We start from the raw sequence: 24,854 nt of genomic DNA on the forward strand, positions 1-24,854 counted from the left end.
GCAGCTGCTCCTACATTGGGGCAATTCTTAATGGCACGAAGGTGCTGAACACATGGAGCCCTTCTGTTTCATGCTAAGGACCGGGCCTCCAAAAGGAAGATCTTGCATTTTTACAGTGTCTTTAACATGTATGTGGAGAGAGAAGCAGAGTTAACATTTCAGGTCTGTGACCTTTCATCAGAACTGGCCAATTCCAATGAGAGGTCACAAACCTGAAACGTTAACTCTGCTTCTCTCTCCACAGATGCTGCCAGACCTGCTGAGTATTTGCCGCACTTTGTTTTTGTTTCAGATTTCCAGCATCTGCAGTATTTTGCTTTTATCCTTTAAAATGTCCTCGGGATGTCCCAAAGTACTTCCGAGGCAATGAATTACATTCGAAAGTGCAACCAGATTTGGCACAGCAAGATCCCAAGAACAGCTGTGGGGTTGAAGCCCAATTAATCTGTTGTGATAATGCTGGTTGAGGATCAAAGTTCAGGCAGGACACCAGGAAGTGTCCACTGAACCTCGTGGAATAGCAGCCACAGCATCTTTTACATCTACCTAAGAGGGCAATACGGGGCCTTGGTTTAACATCTCACTCTACAATGTCATATTTCCTCATTAATCTAGTGCTGGCCTCGATTGTGAACTCAAACGTCTGCTGTGGTGCTTGAACCATGACCTTCTGACCAAAAGGTCAAATTGCGAGCAACTGAAACAAGTTGCTGCAGCCAGTGTAGTTGGCTATTTTCCCTTTATTTACCCAGATCCACTCTGGGATATTTTGGTACCCCGCTCTTTATTGAAGAGCATTTATTGTGTTTAGCTTTTTTGGCTCAACTCTAATCACAACACAGACATTGTCCCAATTCAAGGAGTTGGCTCTTGGTTAAAATATGAGGACAGGTTGCATTAGCTTGGCTTGTATACCCTTGAATTGAGAAGATTGAGAGGTGAACTGATTGAAGTGTTCAAAATGTTTAAAAGGATTTGATGGGGTTGATGCAACGAAACTATTTCCTGTGGTGGAGCAGTCCAGGACAAGGGGACATAATTTAAAATTTAGAGCTAGGTCGTTCAGAAGCAAAATCAGGAAGCACATCTTCACACAGTGGATAGTGGAGATCTGAAGCTCTCTTCCCCAAAAATCTGGATGCTGGGTGGGTCAGTTAGAATGTTCAAGACTGAGATTTTTGTTGGGTCAGAGTAGGAGGAATATGAAGCAAAGGTGACTAATTGGCGTTGAGGTGCAGATCAACCATGATCTGACTATGGCAGAACAGGCTTGAGGGGTTGAATGGCCTCCTCCTTATTAAGACAGATTTAGTGCAGCACCGTGCTACTTTACAGTTACGAGAGACAGAAAGATTTGGCTCTGATTGCAGTGGGTGTTGGAGGGGAGGCTGGCCATGGAGCAGACACACCAGTGCTGCTCACTGTACTACCAGGAGCCAACACCTTCACATTGTGGCATGAGTGGAAATGTTCCAATTGGACGTGTGTCAGCGGGAGCCGCGGTAGAAAAATGAGGCAACAAATCAGCCATGAGAGAAACACATTTGGAGTTAGTGCTTCTCAATTAGTTCCATTAGCTTTTATTGTCATTTTGGATGCGACTGTCATAGAGAGATACAGCACTGAAACAGGCCCTTCGGCCCACCGAGTCTGTGCTAACCACCCATTTATACTAATCCTACATTAATCCCATATTCCCTACCACGTCCCACAATTCTCCTACCACCTACCTACACTAGGGGCAATTTACAATGGCCAATTTATCTATCAACCTGCAAGTCTTTGGCTGTGGGTGGAAACCCACGCAGCCACAGGGAGAACTTGCAACTCTGCACAGGCAGTATCCAGAACTGAACCCGGGTCGCTGGAGCTTTGAAGCTGCAGTGCTAACCACTGTGCTGCCCTACTGTGTTATCTGAACAGTTTGAGAGTTGTCAGGATTCCCTGAATGTGTTTTTGTAGCACCTGTTGTGACTCAACACACAGCCAGACCCTCGACACCCGAAAGTCTTGGACGGAGGAGCTGTGTCCAGCTGACCTGAATAAGGTTGTGGTCAAATTGCAGAATGCCAGTTTTTGTCTGTTACCCTAATGCTTCTATTTTAGGTCAAATTTCCACAATGAATCCAGTGCCTTTTTCAAAAAAAAAAGTTAAATAAGCAAAACAATATAACCAATAAATGCAAATGCAGCAATGAAAACAGAAACTGGACAGTACGTGTGACAAAAGATCAGTCTAGGTGAGGGAGGCCATTCGTCCCATCTAAGCTCCTGTACGGCTAGCCAGTTCCCACCCCTGTTGCTGAAATGATTCTGGGGTTACCAGTGACCAGAAACTCAACTGGACTAGCTACACGAATGTTGTGGCTACCAGAGCAGGTTGTGATGGAATACTCTCCACTTGTCTGGATGAGTGCGACTACTACAATGCTCAAAAGAGGCTCAACACCATCCAGGAGAAAGCAGCCCACTTGACTGGCACCCCATCCACCTCCTTCAACATCCAGTCCCTCCAGCAGCACCATACTGTGGCTGTAGTGTGTACTTCTTCAACACCTCCCAGACCTGCCACCTTCACCTCGAAGGACAAGGGCAGCAGGAGAATGGGAACGCCACCACCTCCAAGTTCCAATCCAAGTCTTTGTTGCAGAGGAATCTCTCATGCCTCAGCTACCCTTACCTCACCTGGTGGATTGACAAGGGTGTTGCTACATGAAGGAGTTTCTCCTCCCTCTGTTGTAAATCTTGTGCATTTAATCTTGTATATATGCCACACCTTTGTTTATGACCCCCTATTTCTTGACCCCCACAATTGTATTACTGAGCACGTCAGTAGAAGCTTGCAGTACAGAAGGCCACCATTCGGCCCATTGTGTTTTGTGCCTCAGCAATCCAAAACTAATCCCACTGCCACACTCTCTCCCCACAGCCCTGTATCTTCCTCTACTTCAAGTGTTTATCCAAATGTTCTCTTAAACGATGCAATAAGTGCAGCCTTTTGTATCTTTCCCCGATGTCGCAGGATTTTTTTTATCTCCAGTATTCTCCAAACAACTAGAGGGATAGTTGGAGTTTGAGAAACCTTGCTCGGTGGGTACATTTGCATCAGACTCTGCAAAAATTAGAAGCATAAATATTTGATCTTTTATTAATATTGAATTAGCACTTCCAGACCTCTGAGTCACTCGCATCACACAGTACCAACTATACTGGAGTATTATCTCACCCTCAACGAGCGAAACTCAAGTGCTGAGTATTCCCCAAGCTGGTCGGGGGCTGGGATTGATCTGTACATACCATAATATCAGCCCATTCAAAACAATACATCAATGCCTTTCATCAGATACAGTTTTTTTTTAAATCGTCCAGGTATACAGATTAGAAAGTGTGTGATTATCGTGGGAGGATGGTGAATACCCTTCACAACAGCTGAAGGGGATTGTTTGCAATGTTGAAAAGGTTTTGACCCATCGAGTTCAGGGATATTACAGATTGATTTATTGTGAAACTGGCAAGGCTTCATTTGTCACCATGATGCCTGCCTTCCTTTTCCTTAACAGCAATTGTTGATGCAACTGAACGGCTTTCTAGACAAGTTAAAAAGGCATTATGAGTCAGCCAGATAGTGTGGGACTGGAGGCACATGGAGGCCTGATTAGGTAAGGGTAAGAGGATCCCTTACCTGTAGGGTATTTTAGTAAACTCATTGGGGTTTCTAACTGGCCCATTAACAGCTTTATTAGGTTGAACTTACTTTAGTGAGATTTGTACTTGAACCTCTGGCTTTGCTGCTCCGGTATCAGACCGCACCATCCAGTGGGTCCGGTTCTCCCTGCTGGGCTGTCCTGTGTTATGTCTATTGTAATGTGGAGCATGCCGTCTCGAACCCAAGGCTGGCATCCTTAATACATAGCACTACACTCGAGTTTCCTAGTTTGAGGTGGGTTTTGCTGCTGTGGTCATGGATTCTACAAGAGACACTTCTGAACTCGCCTCCTAATTACACGGAGTTTTGGCTTCGGTCTCACTTGCGTTTGGGAGGAGAAAATGAAAAAAAACAGAAGCCAGAGGACCCCACTTCTAGTTGCCATCCATTAGCCCACAAATCTACCTGTGGGTGTCAGGTGAAGATAGGATAGACCCCAGCCATGATGCTCAGTCTCTCCCCCCCCTCCCCCCGCCACCCCCCACCTCACTGTCTAGACCTACAAAGGAAGGGAGGCCATTTGGGTGAAGACAATTCTTGAACCAGCTGTACATATAGGAGCAGGAGAAGACCATTCAGTCCCTCAAACGTATTCCGCCATTCAGTGAGATCGCAACTGATTTGTACCTCAACTCCATTTATCCACTAGGATTGTCCTGGTGTTCAAGGATTCAAGACCAACCTCCAGGACCCTACTGCAAGCAAACCTACAGAAAAAATCAGGGATGTTAAAAATATTGTTCTAAATAAAAAATCTCTGAGCACTTTGGTTATTAGTTATATAAATATCTGAGATGGGGAAAAATGATGTTTGGATGATTTTTGACTGTCAATCAATTGGGTAATGGAGAGCCTGTTCGCTGTCCGATTGGTGCAGGAAGGAGGGGCACCAAGAGGATGGACATGTTGGGTGACCAATGGCGAGAGTGTGGGGGCATGGTGTTTGGAGGCAGGAGGTCATGTGATGACACCTAGCTGATCCCCATGTAATGGTGCTTGTTGGTTCAGTAACGTTACACACAGTCCCCAACCCTGAGATGTGAATTACTTGCCTGAGAGAGATATACCAGTGTGAGTGTGTGACCTATGATGCCCCACCAGTGTCTGGAGGAATGCTTTTTCTGGAAGCCTGTTAGAAATAGGAGCTGGAGTAGGCCTTATGGCTCCTCGAGCCTGTTGCACCATTCAGTAAAATCGTGGCTGATCTACCTCGACTTTACTTTCCTGCCCTCTCCCCATATCTCTCGATTGCCTTAGTGTCTAAAAAGCAATCGATCTCTGTCTGAATATACTCAACAACTGAGCATCCACAGCTCTCCGGGGTAGAAAATTCCAAAGATCTACAACCCTCTTAGCAAAGAAATTTCTCCTCATCTCAGTCCTAAATGACTGACCCCTTATCCTATGTATATACACACACGCAACAAAGCTTCTGCCTCTCACCGAGTGTGGGTTTGAAATACTGTTACAGCGAGAGGTTTTCTCCCCTCTTTCAGCTGTTACACACTCCTCGAGGTGTCACTGCTCAGGTCCCTCTCCCAGAATTTGGAGGAACTAAAATTAACCTCCACTTCAGTGTTAGTCTCAGCTCACATTCCAGCCCCAGGCTAATTTTAGAAGGGAGACGTCTCCCAAGCTGACAGCTTGTCCTTGGGAACACAGCCTTGTCCAGGGAATCTGTTGCACACAGATACCAAGCCCCATGCAAGGGCTGCCATGGTGACACTGCCATGTGTTACTTGGTGACAATCTTCACATGATATTGACTTGCCAGGTCAGCAGAGCAAGAATGGCAGTGAAGATTTCTGTTTAAAGTGAGATTCAGTTCATGTCAGTGTTTAAGTCGGTGAATAGAATTAAGTCAGAGATCAGGTTCATTTTGAGCTGCGCGCAGTTAATTACTGAGGGCATTGATGCAATTTTGTGAATTCCTGGATCTACTTTTTTGACATTAAAACCATAGAAGTTTATAGCACCGAAGGAGGCCATTTGGCCCATTGTGTCTGTGCCAGCTCTTTGCAAGAGCAATCCAAAACTAATCCCACTGTCACTCTCCCCCCAACTGCGGTCCCCGAAGTCTATTTTTTCTCTGCTTCCAACATTTATCTAGTTTTCCCCTAAAAGATGTAATGGTCTCAATCACTGTTTCCTGCTGCAGCAACTCTGTCAAGATATTTCTCCCAAACTTACTCACTCTCAGTGAAGATTTTAAATTGATCATTGCCCGCGCCCGCTTATGCTGGGCAACCTACATTGTCTCCCGCACCAGTAACACCTCACTTTTAAAATTCTCAAACTTGCTGTTAAATGCAACCATAGCCTGGTCCTTCCCTAACACTAACCTCATCCAACCCTCCGAGATCTCTGCATTCCTCCAATTCTGGCCTCCTGTGCCTCCCCGATTTCCTCTGCTCCACTTTGGGGAGGGGGAAATAGATTCAGAAATAGATTACATATGATACTTTTACCCAAGTTTTACAATTCCTCCTATATAGCGTGATGTCTCTGTGACAGAGCCGATGTACCTACACTACACGTGTAGTGTCTCCCACCCATCCTCCTCCTCTAACCGAAAACAAGGACTCTTGTGTGGAGGGTTTGGTAAGGTAAGGTTTTCCTTTTTTTTTAAATCTCTGTTGTCAATTTAGAGCAGAGGGGATGGAAGCTAGGGCAGTTGCATGCTCCTCTTGCAGGATGTGGGAGGTGAGGGTCACCACTTGTGTCCCTGCTGACTTCACCTGTGAGAAGTGCACCCAACTCCAGCTCCTCGCAGACCGCATTAGGGAACTGGAGCTGGATGAACTTCGGATCATTCAGGATGCTGAGGGGGTGATAGCGAGCAGTTATAGGGAAGTAGTGACACCTAAGTTACAGGATAAAGGTAGCTGGGTGACCGTCAGGGGAGGGAAATGGAATAGGCGCACAGTGCAGGGATCCCCTGTGGCCGTTCCCCTCAATAATACGTATACCGTTTTGGATACGGTTGGGGGGGGGGAACGACCTACCAGAGGAAAGCCACAGTGGCCAGGTCTCTGGCGCTGAGCCTGGCTCAGTGGCTCAGAAGGGAAGGGGGGAGAATAGGAGAGCGATAGTGATAGGAGATTCAATGGTTAGAGGAACAGACAGGAGATTCTGTGGTCGCGAACGAGACTCCTGGATGGTATGTTGCCTCCCGGGTGCCAGGGTCAGGGATGTCTCGGATCGAGTCCACAGGATTCTTAAGGGGGAGGGGGAGCAGCCAGAGGTCGTGGTACATATCGGTACCAATGACATAGCTAGGAAAAGGGATGAGGACCTGAAAAGTGAATATAGGGAGTTAGGTTGGAAGCTGAAAGGCAGGACGAGCAGAGTAGTAATCTCAGGATTGTTACCGGTGCCACGTGCTAGTGAGGTTAGAAACAGGGAGCGAGTGCAGCTGAACACGTGGCGACAAAACTGGTGTAGGAGGGAGGGCTTCAGATATGTGGATCATTGGGATACCTTCTGGGGAAGGTGGGACCTAGACAAGAAGGACGGGTTGCATCTGAACTGGAGGGGCACCAATATCCTGGGCGGGAGGTTTGCTAGAGCTCTTCGGGAGGGTTTAAACTAGTTTGACAGAGGGATGGGAACCGGAGCTACAGATCAGTGGATGGGGTAGCTGTTGAACAGGCAGATACCGAGTGCAGAAAGTCTGTGAGGAAGGTCAGACAATTGACACAACAAAGTTGCAGCCAGTTTGATGGGTTGAAGTGTGTCTATTTTAACGCAAGAAGTGTCAGAAATAAGGGTGATGAACTTAGAGCATGGATCAGTACTTGGAGCTACGATGTTGTGGCCATTATGGAGACGTGGATATCACAGGGGCAGGAATGGATGTTGGATGTTCCGGGGTTTAGATGTTTCAAAAGGAATAGGGAGGGAGGTAAAAGAGGTGGGGGAGTGGCATTGTTAATCAGGGATAGTATCACAGCTGCAGAAAGGGAGGTCATCGAGGAGGGTTTGTCCACTGAGTCATTATGGGTGGAAGTCAGAAACAGGAAAGGAGCAGCCACGTTGTTGGGAGTTTTCTATAGACCCCCCAATAGCAACAGAGACACGGAGGAACAGATTGGGAGGCAGATTTTGGAAAGGTGCAGAAGTAACAGGGTTGTTGTCATGGGTGACTTCAACTTCCCTAATATTGATTGGAACCTCCTTAGTGCAAATAGTTTGGATGGAGCAGTTTTTGTCAGGTGTGTCCAGGAAGGTTTCCTGACTCAATATGTAGATAGGCCAACTAGAGGGGAGACTATGTTGGACTTGGTGCTTGGCAACGAACCAGGCCAGGTGGCAGATCTCTCTGTGGGAGAGCATTTCGGTGATAGTGATCACAACTCCCTGACCTTTACTATAGTCATGGAGAGGGACAGGAGCAGACGGGATGGGAAAATATTTAATTGGGGGAGGGGGAATTACAATGCTATTTGGCAGGAACTGGGGAGCATAAACTGGGAACAGATGTTCTCAGGGAAATGCACGACAGAAATGTGGAGGTTGTTTAGGGAGCACTTGCTGCGACTGCTGGATAGGTTTGTCCCGATGAGGCAGGGAAGGGATGGTAGGGTGAAGGAACCTTGGATGACAAGAGATGTGGAACAGCTAGTCAAGAGGAAGAAGGAAGCTTACTTAAGGTTGAGGAAGCAAGGATCAGACAGGGCTTTAGAGGGTTACAAGATAGCCAGGAAGGAACTGAAGAATGGACTTAGGAGACCTGGAAGGGGACATGAAAAAGTCTTGGCGAGTAGGATTAAGGAAAATCCCAAGGCGTTCTACACTTATGTGAGGAACAAGAGGATGGCCAGAGTGAGGGTAGGGCCGATCAGGGATAGTGGAGGGAACTTGTGCCTGGAGTCGGAGGAGGTAGGGGAGGTCCTAAATGAATACTTTGCTTCAGTATTCACTAGTGAGAGGGACCTGGTCGTTTGTGAGGACAGCGTGGAACAGGCTGATATGCTCGAACAGGTTGATGTTAAGAGGGAGGATGTGCTGGAAATTTTGAATAATATGAGGACAGATAAGTCCCCGGGGCCAGACGGGATATGCCCAAGGATATTACGGGAAGCGAGGGAAGAGATTGCTGCGCCTTTGGCGATGATCTTTGCGTCCTCACTGTCCACTGGAGTAGTACCGGATGATTGGAGGGTGGCAAATGTTGTTCCCTTGATCAAGAAAGGGAATAGGGATAACCCTGGGAATTATAGACCCGTCAGTCTTACGTCGGTAGTGGGCAAATTATTGGAGAGGATTCTGAGAGACAGGATTTATGATTATTTGGAAAAGCATGGTTTGATTAGAGACAGTCAGCATGGCTTTGTGAGGGGCAGGTCATGCCTCACAAGCCTTATTGAATTCTTTGAAGATGTGACAAAACACATTGATGAAGGAAGAGCAGTGGGTTATTTATATTTTTTTTTATTTAGAGATACAGCACTGAAACAGGCCCTTCGGCCTACCGAGTCTGTGCCGACCAACAACCACCCATTTATTCTAACCCTACAGTAATCCCATATTCCCTATCACCTCCCTACACTAGGGGCAATTTACCTATAACCTGCAAGTCTTTGGATGTGGGAGGAAACCGGAGCACCCAGCGAAAACCCACGCAGACACAGGGAGAACTTGCAAACTCCGCACAGGCAGTACCCAGAATCGAACCTGGGTCCCTGGAGCTGTGAGGCTGCGGTGCTAATCACTGCGCCACTGTGCCGCCCATGATGTGGTGTATATGGATTTTAGCAAGGCGTTTGATAAGGTTCCCATGGTAGGCTCATTCAGAAAGTGAGGAGGCATGGCATACAGGGGAAGTTGGCTTTCTGGATACAAAATTGGCTGGCCCATAGAAGACAGGGTGGTAGTAGATGGAAAGTATTCAGCCTGGAGCTCGGTAACCAGCGGTGTTCCGCAGGGATCTGTTCTGGGACCTCTGCTCTTTGTGATTTTTATAAATGACTTGGATGAGGAAGTGGAAGGCTGGGTTAGCAAGTTTGCCGATGACACGAAAGTTGCTGGAGTTGTGGATAGTGTGGAAGGCTGTTGTCGGTTGCAACGGGACATTGACAGGATGCAGAGCTGGGCTGAGAAGTGGCAGATGGAGTTCAACCTGGAAAAGTGTGAAGTGATTCATTTTGGAAGGTCGAATTTGATTGCAGAATACAGGCTTAAAGACAGGATTCTTGGTAGCGTGGAGGAACAGAGGGATCTTGGGGTCCATGTTTTTAGATTAGATTAGAGATACAGCACTGAAACAGGCCCTTCGGCCCACCGAGTCTGTGCCGAACATCAACCACCCATTTATACTAATCCTACACTAACCCCATATTCCTACCAAACATCCCCACCTGTCCCTATATTTCCCTACCACCTACCTATACTAGTGACAATTTATAATGGCCAATTTACCTATCAACCTGCAAGTCTTTTGGCTTGTGGGAGGAAACCGGAGCACCCGGAGGAAACCCACGCAGACACAGGGAGAACTTGCAAACTCCACACAGGCAGTACCCGGAATCGAACCCGGGTCCCTGGAGCTGTGAGGCTGCGGTGCTAACCACTGCGCCACTGTGCCGCCCATTCATAGATCCCTCCAAATTGCCACCCAAGTTGATAGGGTTGTTAAGAAGGCGTATGGTGTGTTGGCTTTCATTAACAGGGGGATTGAGTTTAAGAGCCGCGAGGTTATGCTGCAGCTCTATAAAGCCCTGGTTCGACCACACTTGGAATATTGTGTTCAGTTCTGGTCGCCTCATTATAGGAAGGATGTGGAAGCTTTCGAGAGGGTGCAGAGGAGATTTACCAGGATGCTGCCTGGACTGGAGGGCATGTCTTGCGAAGAAAGATTGAGGGAGCTAGGGCTTTTCTCATTGGAGCGAAGAAGGATGAGAGGTGACTTGATAGAGGGGTACAAGATGATGAGAGGCATAGATAGAGTGGATAGCCAGAGACTTTTTCCCAGGGTGGAAAGGGCTATCACCAGGGGGCATAATTTTAAGGTGATTGGAGGAAGGTTTCGGGGAGATGTCAGAGGTAGGTTCTTTACACAGAGAGTGATGGGTGCGTGGAATGCACTGCCAGCGGTGGTGGTAGAAGCAGATACATTAGGGGCATTTAAGCGACTCTTGGATAGGTACATGGATGATAGTAGAATGAAGGGTAGGTAGTTAGTTTGATCTGAGAGTAGGTTAAAGGTTCGGCACAACATCGTGGGCCGAAGGGCCTGTACTGTGCTGTACTGTTCTATGTTCTATGTACCTCTGGCAGCTAAGGTGATCTCTGTTGTCCCAGGGCTGGAAAGCCAGTGCTGTTGAGGTCAATGACCAGCCCGCACTCTCGTGCCATGAAGGAAGGTGTCACTTGTGGAACTTTTCACAAACACACGCTCCCCACTTTTTCAGTGTCTGATCAGTTTGGCAGCATGCACGTTCACCCTTTGGTGTGCAGAGGGGGGATTTCCAGTGATTTTACACCTCTTATCGTACATTGTCAAGAGCAAAGTAGATATCGTTGCTGTCACTGATGTTTACATATTTCACTACTTGATGACAGTTAGAGAATGTATCAGATATTTAAACTAATTCGATAACAATTAAAACCTAATAAATAAAAATAGAGTATGACTAGCTGGCTTGCACTTTGCGCTTTTTAAGAGAAGTCTGTCAGTGAGGCCTAGCAGGCATTACAGCACAGAGATAGCACAACAACTGGCAGTGCCTTAAATCCCAGTTATATTTATCCCTACCCTCTCCCCTCAAGTACTTTTACCTCAAATATTTTCCCTCACCTCCCAATAAAGGTCTTCCTAGCACCAGGGCTGCCAACTCCAGTTGGAACTATTCCTGGAGATTTCATGTCATAACTCCAACCATGCCCCCGCTGTCCCACCATTGATCGTCCAACATGTCCGTCCTCGCAACGCCCCATCTTCCCACAGCCAATTGGAAAGTGAACAGACTCTTTGTTACTTGATTGGATAATTCTTGACTGTCAAACAGCCTCCTCCCTCAATCTCCAATATTTTTATAACTGACCAACAATAAAATTACAAAACACTTTTTAATGCCATTGTGATTTTTCCCCCTGGGATTTTGCTGGTGTCCTGGGGATTAATTACCAATTCCCTGGAGACTCCGGGACCATCCTGGCAAGCCTACACAGCATTCCAACAAAGAGGCTGCAATATTGCACCAGTGACATTTATTAACCAACTGGCCCAGCGACCACACGTTAATATTTCCTTCTCATTTCCTCCCTTTCAGTTCTGTGCTTCCCCAGATACTTCCAGGTGAAGCTCGTAACTCCATCTGAGGAGTCTCTCAGATAAACTTACAAACTCTATTCAGCTGTGATGGAGGGTGAGCACCTGCAGTTGGGTTGGAATCTCATATTCTTTATTTTTTTTATTCATTCTTGGGATATTGGCGTCCTGGGAAAGCCTTCATTTTATTGTCCATCCCTTCACAAGGTGGTGGAGGTGAGCCACCATTACAGTCCGTGTGGTGAAGATGTTCCATTGTGCTGTTGGGTAGGGACTTCCAGGATTGTTTGATGCTCTTGTGAAGCAGCTTGGAACATCTTCCTATGATAAAGGTGCTGTATCAATGCAATTTGTTGTTGTTTTACCCAGCGACAATGGATGAATGCTGATATCATCGGTCCCACTCAGGGTGGTGTGTGGCTTGGAGCGGAACTTGCAGCTGGTGGTGTTCCCGTGTACTTCTTGCCCTTGTCCTTCCAGGTGGTAGAGGTCACAGGTTTGGAAGGTGCTGTCGACGGAGCGTTGGTGAGTTGCTGCAGTGCATCTTGTAGATGGTACACACTGCTGCCACTGTGCGCAGATGGTGGAGGGAGTGACTGTTTAAGGTGGTGGATGGGATGCTAATCAAGCGGGCTGCTCTGTCCTCGATGGTGTTGAGCTTCTTGAGTATTGATGGAGCTGCACCCATCCAGGCAAGTGGAGAGTATTCCATCACACTCCTGACTTGTGCCTTGTAGATGGTGGACAGGCCTTGGGAAGTCAGGAGGTGAGTAGCTCACTGCAGAATTCCCAGGCTCTGACCTGTTCTTGTAGCCACAGTATGTGGTTGGTCCAGTTAAGTTTCTGGTCAATGGTAACCCCCCAGGATGTTGATAGTGGGGGATTCAGCGATGGTAATGTAATTGAATATTAAAAGGAGATGGTTAGGTTTTCTTTTGTTGGAGATGGTCATTGCCTGGGTTGGAAGGTGCTGTTAAGAAAAAGCCTTGGTGCGTTGCTGTGGTGCATCTTGTCGATAGTACACACTGCAGCTTCTCTGAAATGGGGTCCTGCAAGCAACAACAGGGCAATTCTTCCAGCTGCAAAACTGAACCTTTAATGTGCGATGACCTCCGAGTGTCTGGTTGGGATTTGAAATCTTTTTTCTGTCTCTGTGAAGTGAATCAGCGCTTAGCATATTGTGTTTTCAGCAGGGGAACCTGGGGGACTAAAACCTCCCCTAACAGCTCCAGAGATCTTGCATGAAATGAATTGGTCAGTCCCAACCTAGTCCTAGTCAGTACGAACTGCTGCCAACCTCCCTCCATATAGCATTAAATCTTTGTGTTTAAATCCCTTTGTGGCCTCACTCCTCCCTGTGTCTGTCACCTCCTCCAGCCCTACAACCTCCTCCACGCCATCCCCCCATCCCTGCAGAATGGTCCATTCCTCTGGCCTCATGTATCACCCTCCCTCTTTGCCCCAGTATAGGTAGCCGTGCTTCCCCCAACTCCTCTGCCTCTCCTTTAAGACCTTCCTTAAATCCTACTTCTCTGACCAAACGTTTGCTTACCCCTCCTCGTGTTTCCCTTTTTGTCCAGTTGTGCCTTGAGGTGTTTTCCCCTATTAAAGGTGCTATATAAATGCAAGTTGTTGTCGAATTGACAGGGGCCATCAGCGAAACCATAATCTGTTGTGGGAAATGCAAATTCATAGTGGAGCTGGAGCGGCTTTTCTGAAGTTGGGGTTAAGGGTACATCATTGGGGCAGAGCAGAATGAATGTCTTCTTTCCATGTTACTGATTTTGGGAATGTTTGTCACTGGTTAGATCAAGAAGGAAGAATTCCCCCCCCTTGATAAATGCTGGTGGGGGGAGGGGGGGGGGGGTGGTCACATTCTCCATTCAAAAGGCAACCCTTGGATTCCATCTCATAAAAAATTGCAGGTGGAACAGGAGAAGCAAATTGTTGGAATCCTCTTGGGGAAAAATGACAACGAGTCAAGGACTCGCGTTTCTACAAGCACTTTCACGGCCTCAGGACATCTCAAAGCACCTCACAGTCAATTCAGTACTTTTGAAGTGTTGTCACTGTAATGTAGGAAACGTGGCAGCTAGCTTGTACACAGCAAGATCCCACAAACAGCAAGGAGACAAATGACTAGATAATCTTTTTTAGGGCTGTTGATTTGGTGATAAATACTGGCCGCAGGACACTGTGGAGAACCCCCCTGCTTTACGAAATAGCGGCCATGAGATCTTTTATGTCCACCTGAGAGGGCAGACAGGGCCTCAGTTTAACGTCCCATCCTAAAAGACGGTGCAGCACTCCCTCAGGGGGAGTGTCAGCTTTGATTATGTGCTGAAGTCTTTGGAGTGGGACCTGAACCCACAACCTTCTGGCTCAAAGGCGAGAGTGAAACTTGACTGGCTACAATCTGGCTGTAATTGTGATGACAAAATGAATTAGCAGCTCCCATAACAGCAGATTGGCAATGATTGCTACATCACTTTACTTTTTTGCTCAATGACTTCAGTGCTAATTAAAGCATGGCCTTCAATGAATACGTGCTGTTTGTTCTCTTTAACAGTCTTCCACTTTCATCAACTGTGTCAGCTAGTGGCATCTGCAAAAAATGCTTTTCTACAGTGCATATTATAAAGTGATTTCGGATATAGAAAATCCTGCTATGTTTGCAAGGTCGTCTCAAGTACATTGTTTTTGGAATTACTGTGGTACAGAAGCTAATATTACTCATGGAGGATAAAGTATTTGCTTGTGACTAAACGCTGCTGTCTCTCATTCAGCATAGCCTTTGAGGAAAGGTGAAATAAATTGACTGAAATTAACAATAATTGCTAAAGTCTTACAAGCAACAGCTGAGGGACGCAAGTGTAGAAATTGAAGGGGTGCTGGCCACAATACTCAAGTCCACCTTCGATACAGGGGAGGTGCCATAACACTGGAGGATTGCAAATATTTCACCCTTGTTTCGAAAAAGGGAGGAGGATACAGTTGGCAATTACAGGGCATCTGTGTTGGGGAAGCTTTTAGAAATAATAATCTGGGAGGAAATGAACAGCCACTTGGACAAGCATGCACTAATAAAGGAATGTCAACACTGATTTGCTGAGAGCAAATCATGTTTGACGAACTTGATTGACGTTTTTGTTGAGACAACAGAGAGGGTGGATGGGGGTAATGCGGTTGATGTGGTGTATCGGGACTTCCAAAAGGTGTTTGATAAAGTGACACATAAGAGACTTGTGAGCAAATCAAAGCCTATGGAATAAAACAGGCTTGGATACAAAATTGGTTAAGAGATAAAAATCAGAGAATTGTGGTTTTTCAGACTGGAGGGAAGTATACAGTGGTGTTTCCCAAGGTTCAGTACTAGGACCACTGCTATTTTTGATGCATGTTAATGACTTGGACTTGGGGGTACAGGGCACAATTTTGAAATTTGTAGATGACACGGAACTGGAAGTAATCATAGACTTCAGGAGGCTATAGAAAGGCAGGTGGAATGGGCAGGCACGTGGCAGATGAATGGCTGAAGGGTCACTAACGAGAAGGCACAGATTTAAGGTAATTGGTAAAAGATGGGCAACATGATGGAAACAGACTTTGAAAGGTAATTGGATAAATACTTGAAGGAGAAAAAAATTGCTGGGTTATGGGGAAGGAGTCAGGGAGTGGGACTAACTAATGGATAAAAGAGCCAGCACGGATTCAATGGATCGAATGGCTTCCTCCTGTTCTGTGTTTCTATGATTCTCTGTAGGACTGGCGATGTAGGAAATTTCCTACACTCACAGGAAGACAGCAGTAAATGGTGAATGCAAATGGCTGTGTCGGAATCTCTTGGAAGAAAGTGCTGCATTTATACAGCCTTATTACATTGCAAACAAACCAAAACACTTCAGAACCAATTACTGTGACGTATATTCGCTGTTGCTATGAGAGTGGATGCTATAGAAAGAAAGATGGGAGGAGACTCTTGAGCATAAACATTGGCATGAACCTGTTGGGCCGAATGGCATGTTTCTGTGCTGTAGATGCTATGTAATACCACATAACTACAACAACATGCATTTATCTAGCACCTTTAACATAGTAAAATGTCCCAAGACACTTCATAGTATTATGACCAGGTGGGAAAGGTATCCAGGGTTCCCTCTCAGCCTTCACTTGGTCTTCACCGTAACAGGGTTTACTTTTAAACACACTGTGTTTTTAGCTCCCCCTTGGTGAAGGCTGAGAGGGATCCCTTGTTCACCACTTTCCAATTATAAGGCAAAGAAACCAGCACAAACAGGCTTTCTCAGGTTTAAAGAAGAAAAGTTGAAATTTATTAAACTTAAACTCTAACTCAGTTAATGCCTACGGATACACGACACGCCCACGCTAGCGTGCATGTGTGATACACACATGCAAATAGAGACAGAAAAGAGCAGAAGAAAAAAAATGATAAGTTTGAGGCAATATCTGAAGAGTTTTTGTTACGGTTCTTCGAGGTCACTGTAGATTCCTTGATTGTCGGCAGATCTTGCTTTTCATTGGGGCCCAGTATTCTTCTTAAACCTTGTTCGCTGTAGGAGACTTTTCTCTCTTGAGGTTCATGTGTCTTTAGTGGATTCAGAGGCTTGTGAGAAAGAGATGGGAGCAGGCAGACAGGAGAGAGAGCTTCAGTCCAGGAGCAAACAGACACTCTGAGTTCAAACTGAGACTTTCTTTGGAAAGTTAGAAGATCCAGGGAATGAATTAAATAAATCTTCCCTAGCTGAGACTCAGCGAGCTGACCCAGTATTGAGAGAGTTAGCACAGGCCGGTACCTCTGCGGCACCACTAACTGGTGAACTACTGCCCACTCCTTCCTCTCAGGTCTGTGAGGGGAACTCAATTTCCTCAACAGGACCTCATTCTTTAAATAGTAGCAATCAGGGACTCCCTCTGCTTCACTTTCAGACTGGGCAGCCTGTGCTAACTCTCGCAATACTGGGTCAGCTTGCTGAGCCTCAGCTAGGGAAGATTTATTTAGATCATTCCCTGGGTCATCTAACTTTCCAAAGAAAGTCTCAGACCGGCAGACCTCTTGGTTATCTACCTGCAGTGCTCTGGGGAAGCTGGTTTGATCATGGCCTGATTCATTACACATTCAGGGAAACTGCAGGGGTCCATCTCCTACCACTGCCCTGTCTCTCTGACCTCCTGCAGTCTTTCTTTCACGACTGGGGGGGTGGGGGGCTACCACCTTCACCCCTTGCCAGATCATTACCTAGGAGCAAGTCAACCTGCCCACAGGCAAACTAGGGACAATCCCTATGGTCACCGGTCCCAAAACTAGGTCACATTCCAGGTGCACCCGGTGTACAGTAACAGGCATACACTGCCCTCCAATACCATTCACCACCATTCTGGTGTTCACTGCACTTTCTGGGGGGAAGGTTAGGCCTTTTCCCAGTAAAAGGGATCTAGTGGCCCGTGTGTCCCTGGTTGCCCCATTTGAGGGATATGGGGTTACTTTCTCTTCAGACACAAAACCCTGATAACCCTCAGGAATCCTATTAAATTTTCCTGCACTTGCAGCAGTAAGCTTCCTGGGTCTCCCTCTTATTGCAGTTAAAGCCACAGCTTGTTCTGCTGTGCTTTCCATCAGGGTCCCGTCTTCACTGAGCGGGTTTGCCCTGATTAACCTTACAGGTTTTCCCTTTAGTTTCCAGCAGTCTGCTTTTAAATGCCCTGCCTTATTACAATGGAAGCACAGAGGTCTCTGGGTCTCACTCCTGCTCATAGCACCTTCCTTTTTGGCTAGAGGAGGATCCCGTATGTCCCCTGCTTTTCTTTCTCTCCCAGGACTGCTTGGGCTCCTATCACCTTCCCACCCTTTGCCCTTTTCGTATTTATGGGGGTGATTAGAAAAGGTTCTCCCCTGGGAAACCGACTTATAAATTAAAGCAAACTCATTGGCCAGAACGGCTGCTTGCCGGGCTCTCTGGACATGCTGCTGCTCTACATGGGTCTTTATGGAGAGTGGGAGAGAGTGTTTCAACTCCTCTAACAGAATTACTTCTCTGAAATTCTCATAGCTGAGCTGTACTTTAAGAACCCTCAGCCACTGGTCAAAAGCCAGCTGCTTACTTCTTTCAAACTCCAGACAGGTTTGATTAGCTTGCTTCTTGAGGGTTCTAAACTTTTGGCAATGGGCTTCGGCTACTAATTCATATGCCCCGAGGATAGCATTTTCTGTCCGTTCATAATTTGATGAACTCTCAACTGGCAACAGGGAGTAAACCTCATGGGCTTTTCCAGTTAGCTTGCTTTGTAGTAAAAGAGGCCAGGTCTCAGCTGGCCATTTTAGCTGCCTTGCCAGTTTCTCAAAGGACACAAAAATCTTCTACATCCTTCTCATTGAATCTTGGAGTTAGTTGAGCTAGTTTTAACAATTCTGTACCCAACCCTGAATTATGCTCCTCCATATTGGCCATGCTTTCACTGGGGTTACTCTGTCACCCTCTAGTTAACTCAAGCTGTTTCAGCTCTCCTCCTTCACATTTCTTCTGGCATATTCTTTCTCTTTCCCTCTCCTACCTTTCATTTTCTTCGCATGCCTTCTGGAAGGCTCTCTCTTTTTCCTCTCTCTCTCCTTCTTTTTCCTCTAATTCAAGTTTTCTCTGTTCCAATTGTATCTTCGCTAACAATACTTCTAACCCTGTTTCTGCTTCTTCGGATTCAAGGGAAAAATTGTTGGCCACTAGTCATTGGAGTTCAGACTTCCTAGCCTTGCCACGTACAGTGATCCCACGCTGCTCAGCCCTTTTCCTCAACTCCTCCATAGACAGTGCTTTTAACTTATCCCAAGTTATTTCACCCTGGCTTGGAAAGCTACTAGCTTCAGTTGCAGACATGATAGTATTCAGTCACACACAACCACAAGAAAACCTGTATTGAAATCTTGCTCTTTTTGGATTGGGAACAATTTGGCTTCCCACTTCCAATTTTTCTCGTTTGTCTGTGGGTAAAGTCCCGGACAGTAGCACCCAAATTTCTCTTCCGACCAGGTGAGAAGGAAGTCTAGGGGTCCCTTTCAGCCTTCACCTGGTCTAACTGTAACAGGGTTTAATTTAAACACACCATGTTTTAGCTCCCCCTTAGTGAATCCTTGTTCACCGTTTTTCAATTATAAGGCAAAGAAACTAGCACAAACAGGTTTTCTTAAATTTAAAGAAAAAAAAGTTGAAATTTATTAAACTTAAAGTCTAATTTGGTTAATGCCTACAGATACATGCCACGCCCCACGCTAGCATGTATACGCAATACACGCATGTAAACAGAGACAGAATAGAGCAGAAGAAAGACAATAAAGTGAAAAGTTTGAGGCAATATCTGAAGAGTTCTTGTTACGGTTCTTCGAGCTCACTGTAGAGTCCTTGATTGTAGGTAGATCTTGCTTTTCGTTGGGGCCCAGTATTAATCTTAAATAAAAGCAAAATACTGCAGATGCTGGAAATTTGAAATAAAAACAAGAAATGCTGGAAATACTCAGCAGGTCTGGCAGCATCTGTGGAGAGAGAAGCAGAGTTAATGTTTCAGATCAGTGACCCTTCTTCAGAACTCTTAGTTCGGGAATGTTCCTTTGTCCTTCCAATCACTATCTGTTAATATGCAAATGTATTTTCCAGCCATGGCTGGTCTGTTTAACAAGTCCTTTCTTCACTCCAGTAACAGTTTAAAATCAATGTTCATGACAAAATTAATGTGCCTCATTCTTGGCAGGTGGGGGCCTAGCATGACAATACAAACATAATCAGACACAACTTGACAGTGAGCCAAAGGAGCAGATGTTCGGCCAGATGTCCAAAAGGGGTGGATTTTAAGGAGAGTCTTAAAAAAGGAGTGAGAGGTGATGCAGAAACCTCTTTGCACACAGCAAGATCCCATGAGCAGCAGAGAAGTAAAAGACGAGCTAATCAGATTGGTGGTACTGGCTGATGAAGTAACGTTGGCTAGAACAGCATGGAGAACTTCCGTGCTCTTCACACAGTGCCATGGGATTGTCGAGATCCACCAGGCAAGGTCTTGGGTTAACACCACCTTCATAGATTGGCACCTCTAGCTGTGCAGCACTCCCTCAGTACTGCTGTCAAATTTCAGCTAGTTTACAATCTCAAGTCTCTGGAATGGGACTTGAACCCACAACTTTCTGAGTCAAAGGTGACCGTGCTTCCCACTGAGCCACAGCAGCTCAGAAACATTAATTACATCATTAGTTTGGGGATGGCGAGAGGGGCAGTTTGACTGACAATTTATGTGGATGGGTAAAAATTAGCCAGAGTTTGAAAATTGACGTTAGTTTCTTGCTTAGTCTTGAAAGGAGTGCATGCTCTGGATGTAAAAACTCTAATGGGGCAAGACCAACTTTAATGATTTGATTCCACTGCACTTAATCTGTATTTAATCTTCTAGTTGAAGTGGATGGTGTCACACTGGAACAAATCGGTAAGTTTGTCTATTTAGGACAAATGATAACAGAAGATGGTAGATGCAATGCTGAAATCAGAAGGATAGAGATAGCCAGAAGTAATTTTATGAAGGTGAAGGATATGTTAACCACAAGAAAGCTCAATCTTTTACACAATGGAAAAAAGCTCTTAAGATGCTACATTCTATCCGCTTTCCTGTGTGCTTCAGAAAGCTGGACAATAAGGAAAGATCTATGGAAGAAAATAGAGGCCTTTGAAATGTGGGTGCTAAGACATATGCTTAAAATGCCTTACACAGACCATAAAAGAAATGAAGAGATGTTTGAAATTGCAAGAGCAAAAAGAACTCTATAAAGTGAGATCCAGAAAAGAAAGTGTCAGTATTTCGGCCATTTGATCAGAGCTGAAAAGTTACAGAGATCTCTTCTCGAGGGCAAAGTGGAGGGCAGCAGAAAGAGGGGCCGACCTAGCTGTAGTTGGATGATGGACGTCACCGAGCTGTTGTAGACGAGCTACAGTGGACATGTGTGGATGGCACAAGATAGACGAGTGTGATGTATGACAGCAGTTCTCCTGGTAGGAGTTGGTACAAGCAGCAGCAGCAGTAATCTGTACTTACCTCCAAATCCTCTCCATCATAAAGACTACCTACTCCCACCTCCGTAACAATTCCCATCTCTGCCTCTGCCTTAGCTTATCTGCTGCCGAAACCCTCATCCATACATTTGTTACCTCTAGGCTCGACTATTCCAACGGTGTCCCGGCCAGTCATCCACATTGCATCTTCCCTAAACTTGCCCATCCAAAGCTCTGTAGCTCGTATCTTAATTTGCACCAAATCCCATTCACTCATCACTCCTGTGCTCACTGGCCTACCAATTTTAAAACTCACATCCTGGTTTTCAGATGTCTCCGTGGCATCACCCCTCCCTTTCTCTCTAACTGCCTCCAGTCCTACAACCCTCTGAAATCTCTGCACTCCAATTCTGGCCTCTTGAGCATCCCTGATTTTAGTCACTCAACCATTGGCTGCTGTGTCTCAGCTACCTGTGCCCTAAGCTCTGGAATTATCTCCCTAAACCTCTCCGACACTTTGCCTCTCCCTCCTTTAAGGTGTTCCTTAAAACTTACCACTTTCACCAAGCGTTTGGTCACCTGTCCTCATATCTTATGTGGCTCAGTGTCAGTTTCTGTTTGAATACTATGTTAAAAGGTGTTTTGTAAATGCAAGTTAGTCTTGTGGAAAACTGTCTCTGTTGCTCTGCTCGGGTAATTGCTCCATCTCCTGCTCAAACTCGCCTTAATTATGTAGCGCGGGAACATTGATGACGATTAGTGAGAATCCAGAGACTTTTATTTCTTTCACCTTTTCTTTATTATCCTTTCCAAAGAACATTTTTCTTAGTTTTTGCAGCTTTCACAGCTTCAGATGAAAACAGACCCAATCTCGATTCAAGTGTCAGGTGTGAATGCTGCGGGTATTACAGTAATGGCAACGTCCCCAAGCTCAATCATTTGCAAAAACTTTATGGCCACATAATAAATATCATTGCAGGCTTGATTACCCTTAACACTGTTCTCATTCATGGCGTGTACCAAGAGGGGAGGGGCACAGGGGTGTACAACTTGATGCATTGAGTCATTACAAACAGAATCTGTCACAGACACAGTTCCTATGTTCAGGGGATTCCACCATTTCAAAACAAAATGCCCTGGGTGTCTTACCCATGACTGACTTATTGTAACTTGATGCCTCGAAACCTTTTTTTGCACCTGTCACATCATCCACGGCACATGTTGGCTATAAATTCCTCGCTGAAGACCCTCTTCTCAGTGCAGTATGTGAGGGCTGACCTGAGAGAGGTCTTTAACACGTTGAAGTGGTTCAATAGGGTAGATAGTCATAGAGAAGACGTTTCCACTAGTGGCCACAAATATAAGGTAGTCACTAATAAATCCAATCGGGAATTCAGGAAAATCTTCTTTACGCAGAGAGTGGTTCGAATGTGGATCTTGCTACCGCATGAAGTAGTTGAGGCGAATAATACAGATGCATTTAAGGGGAAGTTAGATAAGCATGAGGGAGAAAGGAATAGAAGGAATAATTAAGAGGGTGAGATGAAGCCTGGTGATAGGAGGCTTGTGTGGAGCATAAACAACAGCATGGATCAGTTGGGCCAAATGGCCTGCTCCTGTACTATGAATTCTGTGGAATTCTATGATTCGAATGGGGTGTGGAGAGGGAAGAGTAAAAATACATGGACACACATACAGGCACAGATACACACACACATCCCTGTAATAAACATGCAGGAGAATTGACATTGTTCATCCTGTCTAGTGTGGACAAGCGTAGTCTTCCAAGTCTTGTCCAAAGACACTGGTCTTGGAGGAGATCCTTAACCCTGTAGATCCATGTCACTGAACACATTACCTCAGGGTACCAGCTGTAACGCAGACCATTAAAGTTGCAGCAGCCATTAATCCTCATGAAAATAGAAAATACATCTAAGTAACAGTGAGTGGACTTTGGGCCGAGTTAATTAGGTTCCCCATCAGAACACATTTTTGGGACCTCCCTGCTTATAATAATGAAAACTATTCGGGTTTATGTATGAAAGAAACAATATTCCAGAGATTGGGAACAGGCTGGTTTACAGTCATATATTGCAGCTTGTAATGAGGCAGCATTCAGTCTATATTCATGATGAAATACTTTGACCCTTTTTTTTAAGGCAAACGTTTGCAATGAGATGCTTTCGCTAACTTAAGGCAGCATGGCTAAGAGTTTTTTCTTTACAAAAACAAAAATTCACAACAGTTGCTCATGTGCAAGTGCATTCTAGTTTCACCAACATTCAATAAAGTTTCTTTGACTTTTCCAAGCTTCAACAGAGGGAGCAGAAGGCAAACCAAAAGTCTTTAAGATGAGATGATCCCACAGTGCAATGGCCTTTAGCTCAGCAAACAAATCATGTTTCGGCACAGTGATGCCCCCCCCCTGCCCCACCACCGACCCCATGATTTCGGTTCAAGGTAGAGCTGTTGTATTTCTTGCATGATTAGTGCACGTGTGTTGGTTTGGGAATCTAGTCCCATGTTGTGTTTCACGAGCGTCGACACATCGCCAACGATTGCTGCGGTCGTCAGATCTTTGGCGGGATGACCACCTCGGGCTTCCCGATTGTTGGCCGCCACATCAGCACCTGAGCATCATTTGCGTTGGGTTTCTTCAGTGCGTTGGCCACAATGGGCTCATTCTTGTTGAGGATCAGAGGATGCTCTTGATGGATGGGCTCCATCAGCACAGCCCGCTTTCCCAGTGCTTGGCTCGGATCTACGGCGATGTGAAGTTTCATCCTCCATTTGATTGTTTGCAAGACAATGATCTCGTCTGTCTCTTGATTGAAGGCCACAAGCCAGGTGGTGAAACTTTGGTCTCTCTTAATACTGGTTAGTTGGGCTACGTTAGACTTGCCGACAGGAACAGCCCAGGTGACGCTGGGATAGAAGTTGTCATTCATGCTGACAGTAAAGCGGACCTCCCTTTTGGTGGGCCCCACTATGGTATGGGTTTCAGTGGTGTTGCCATACCAGGGGTAATTCACCCCATCAGAGTCACTTATCGCCGGAATGTTCCCTTCTCTGAGATCGGGCAGTTCCCAACTGGACCTTTTCGTTGTAAAAGCAACAGAATTAAAGTTATGTCACATACAAAATATTTACTTCTCTATTGATAAATACTAATCTTCCATCAGCTCCTTGCCCACTTGCTTTGTTATAGTAAAGCATGTTTAAACGGGAATCTACCCACCTCTGCCTTGTCTAAGACACTTCCTCATGCCCTCGATTTACTAGAATGGTAGTAGGGATGAGGGATTGCAGTTACATGGAGAGACTGGAGAAGCTGGGGTGTTCTCCTTGGAGCAGAGAAGGCTAAGAGGAGATTTAATAGAGGTTTTTTAAATCATGAGGGGTTTGTAGAGAGTAAATAATAGAGAAACTTTCCAATGGTTGAAAGGTCAGTGACCAGAGGGCACAGACTTAAGGTGCTTGGCAAAAGAAGCAGAGGCGAGAAGAAAAACTGTTTTACACAATGATTGTTTAGGATTTAGAATGTACTGCCTGAAAGGGCGGTGGAAACCTATTTAGCAGTGGTTTTCAAAAGGGAATCGGGTAAATATTGAAGGAGAAAAGAACTGCAGAGATATAGGGAAAGAGTGGGGGAGTGGGATGAACTGGACAGCTCTTCAAAAGAGCCAGTGCAGACTCAATGGGTCAAATGGCCTCCTGTGCTGTATTGGGGTATATAAAGAAGAGCCTTAGGGGGGAAGTGCAGAACAGGAGCAAAGAACAAAGGGTGCCTGTTCTCCAAAGGACTAGAGATGGTGTTGAAGGTGGCAAAATGATCAAG

The 24,854-nt window shown here is 45.7% G+C and overlaps 1 protein-coding gene across 1 annotated transcript in view; it reads right to left on the bottom strand.

The window, feature by feature from the left end:
* Nucleotides 1-19,220: 19,220 nt before the first annotated feature.
* The window catches only part of fam78ab (family with sequence similarity 78 member Ab), a 35,510-nt gene continuing 29,876 nt past the window's right edge, over nt 19,221-24,854 (bottom strand). Inside the window, exon 2 of the mRNA XM_068012145.1 lies at nt 19,221-24,112. Within this exon, the coding sequence (XP_067868246.1) occupies nt 23,587-24,112 (526 nt within the window). The 3' untranslated portion in view covers nt 19,221-23,586. The remainder of the gene's footprint in view (nt 24,113-24,854) is intronic.

The sequence above is a fragment of the Heterodontus francisci genome, chromosome 32 (assembly GCF_036365525.1).
Source record: "Heterodontus francisci isolate sHetFra1 chromosome 32, sHetFra1.hap1, whole genome shotgun sequence".
In the NCBI taxonomy this organism is placed as follows: Eukaryota; Metazoa; Chordata; class Chondrichthyes; order Heterodontiformes; family Heterodontidae; genus Heterodontus; species Heterodontus francisci.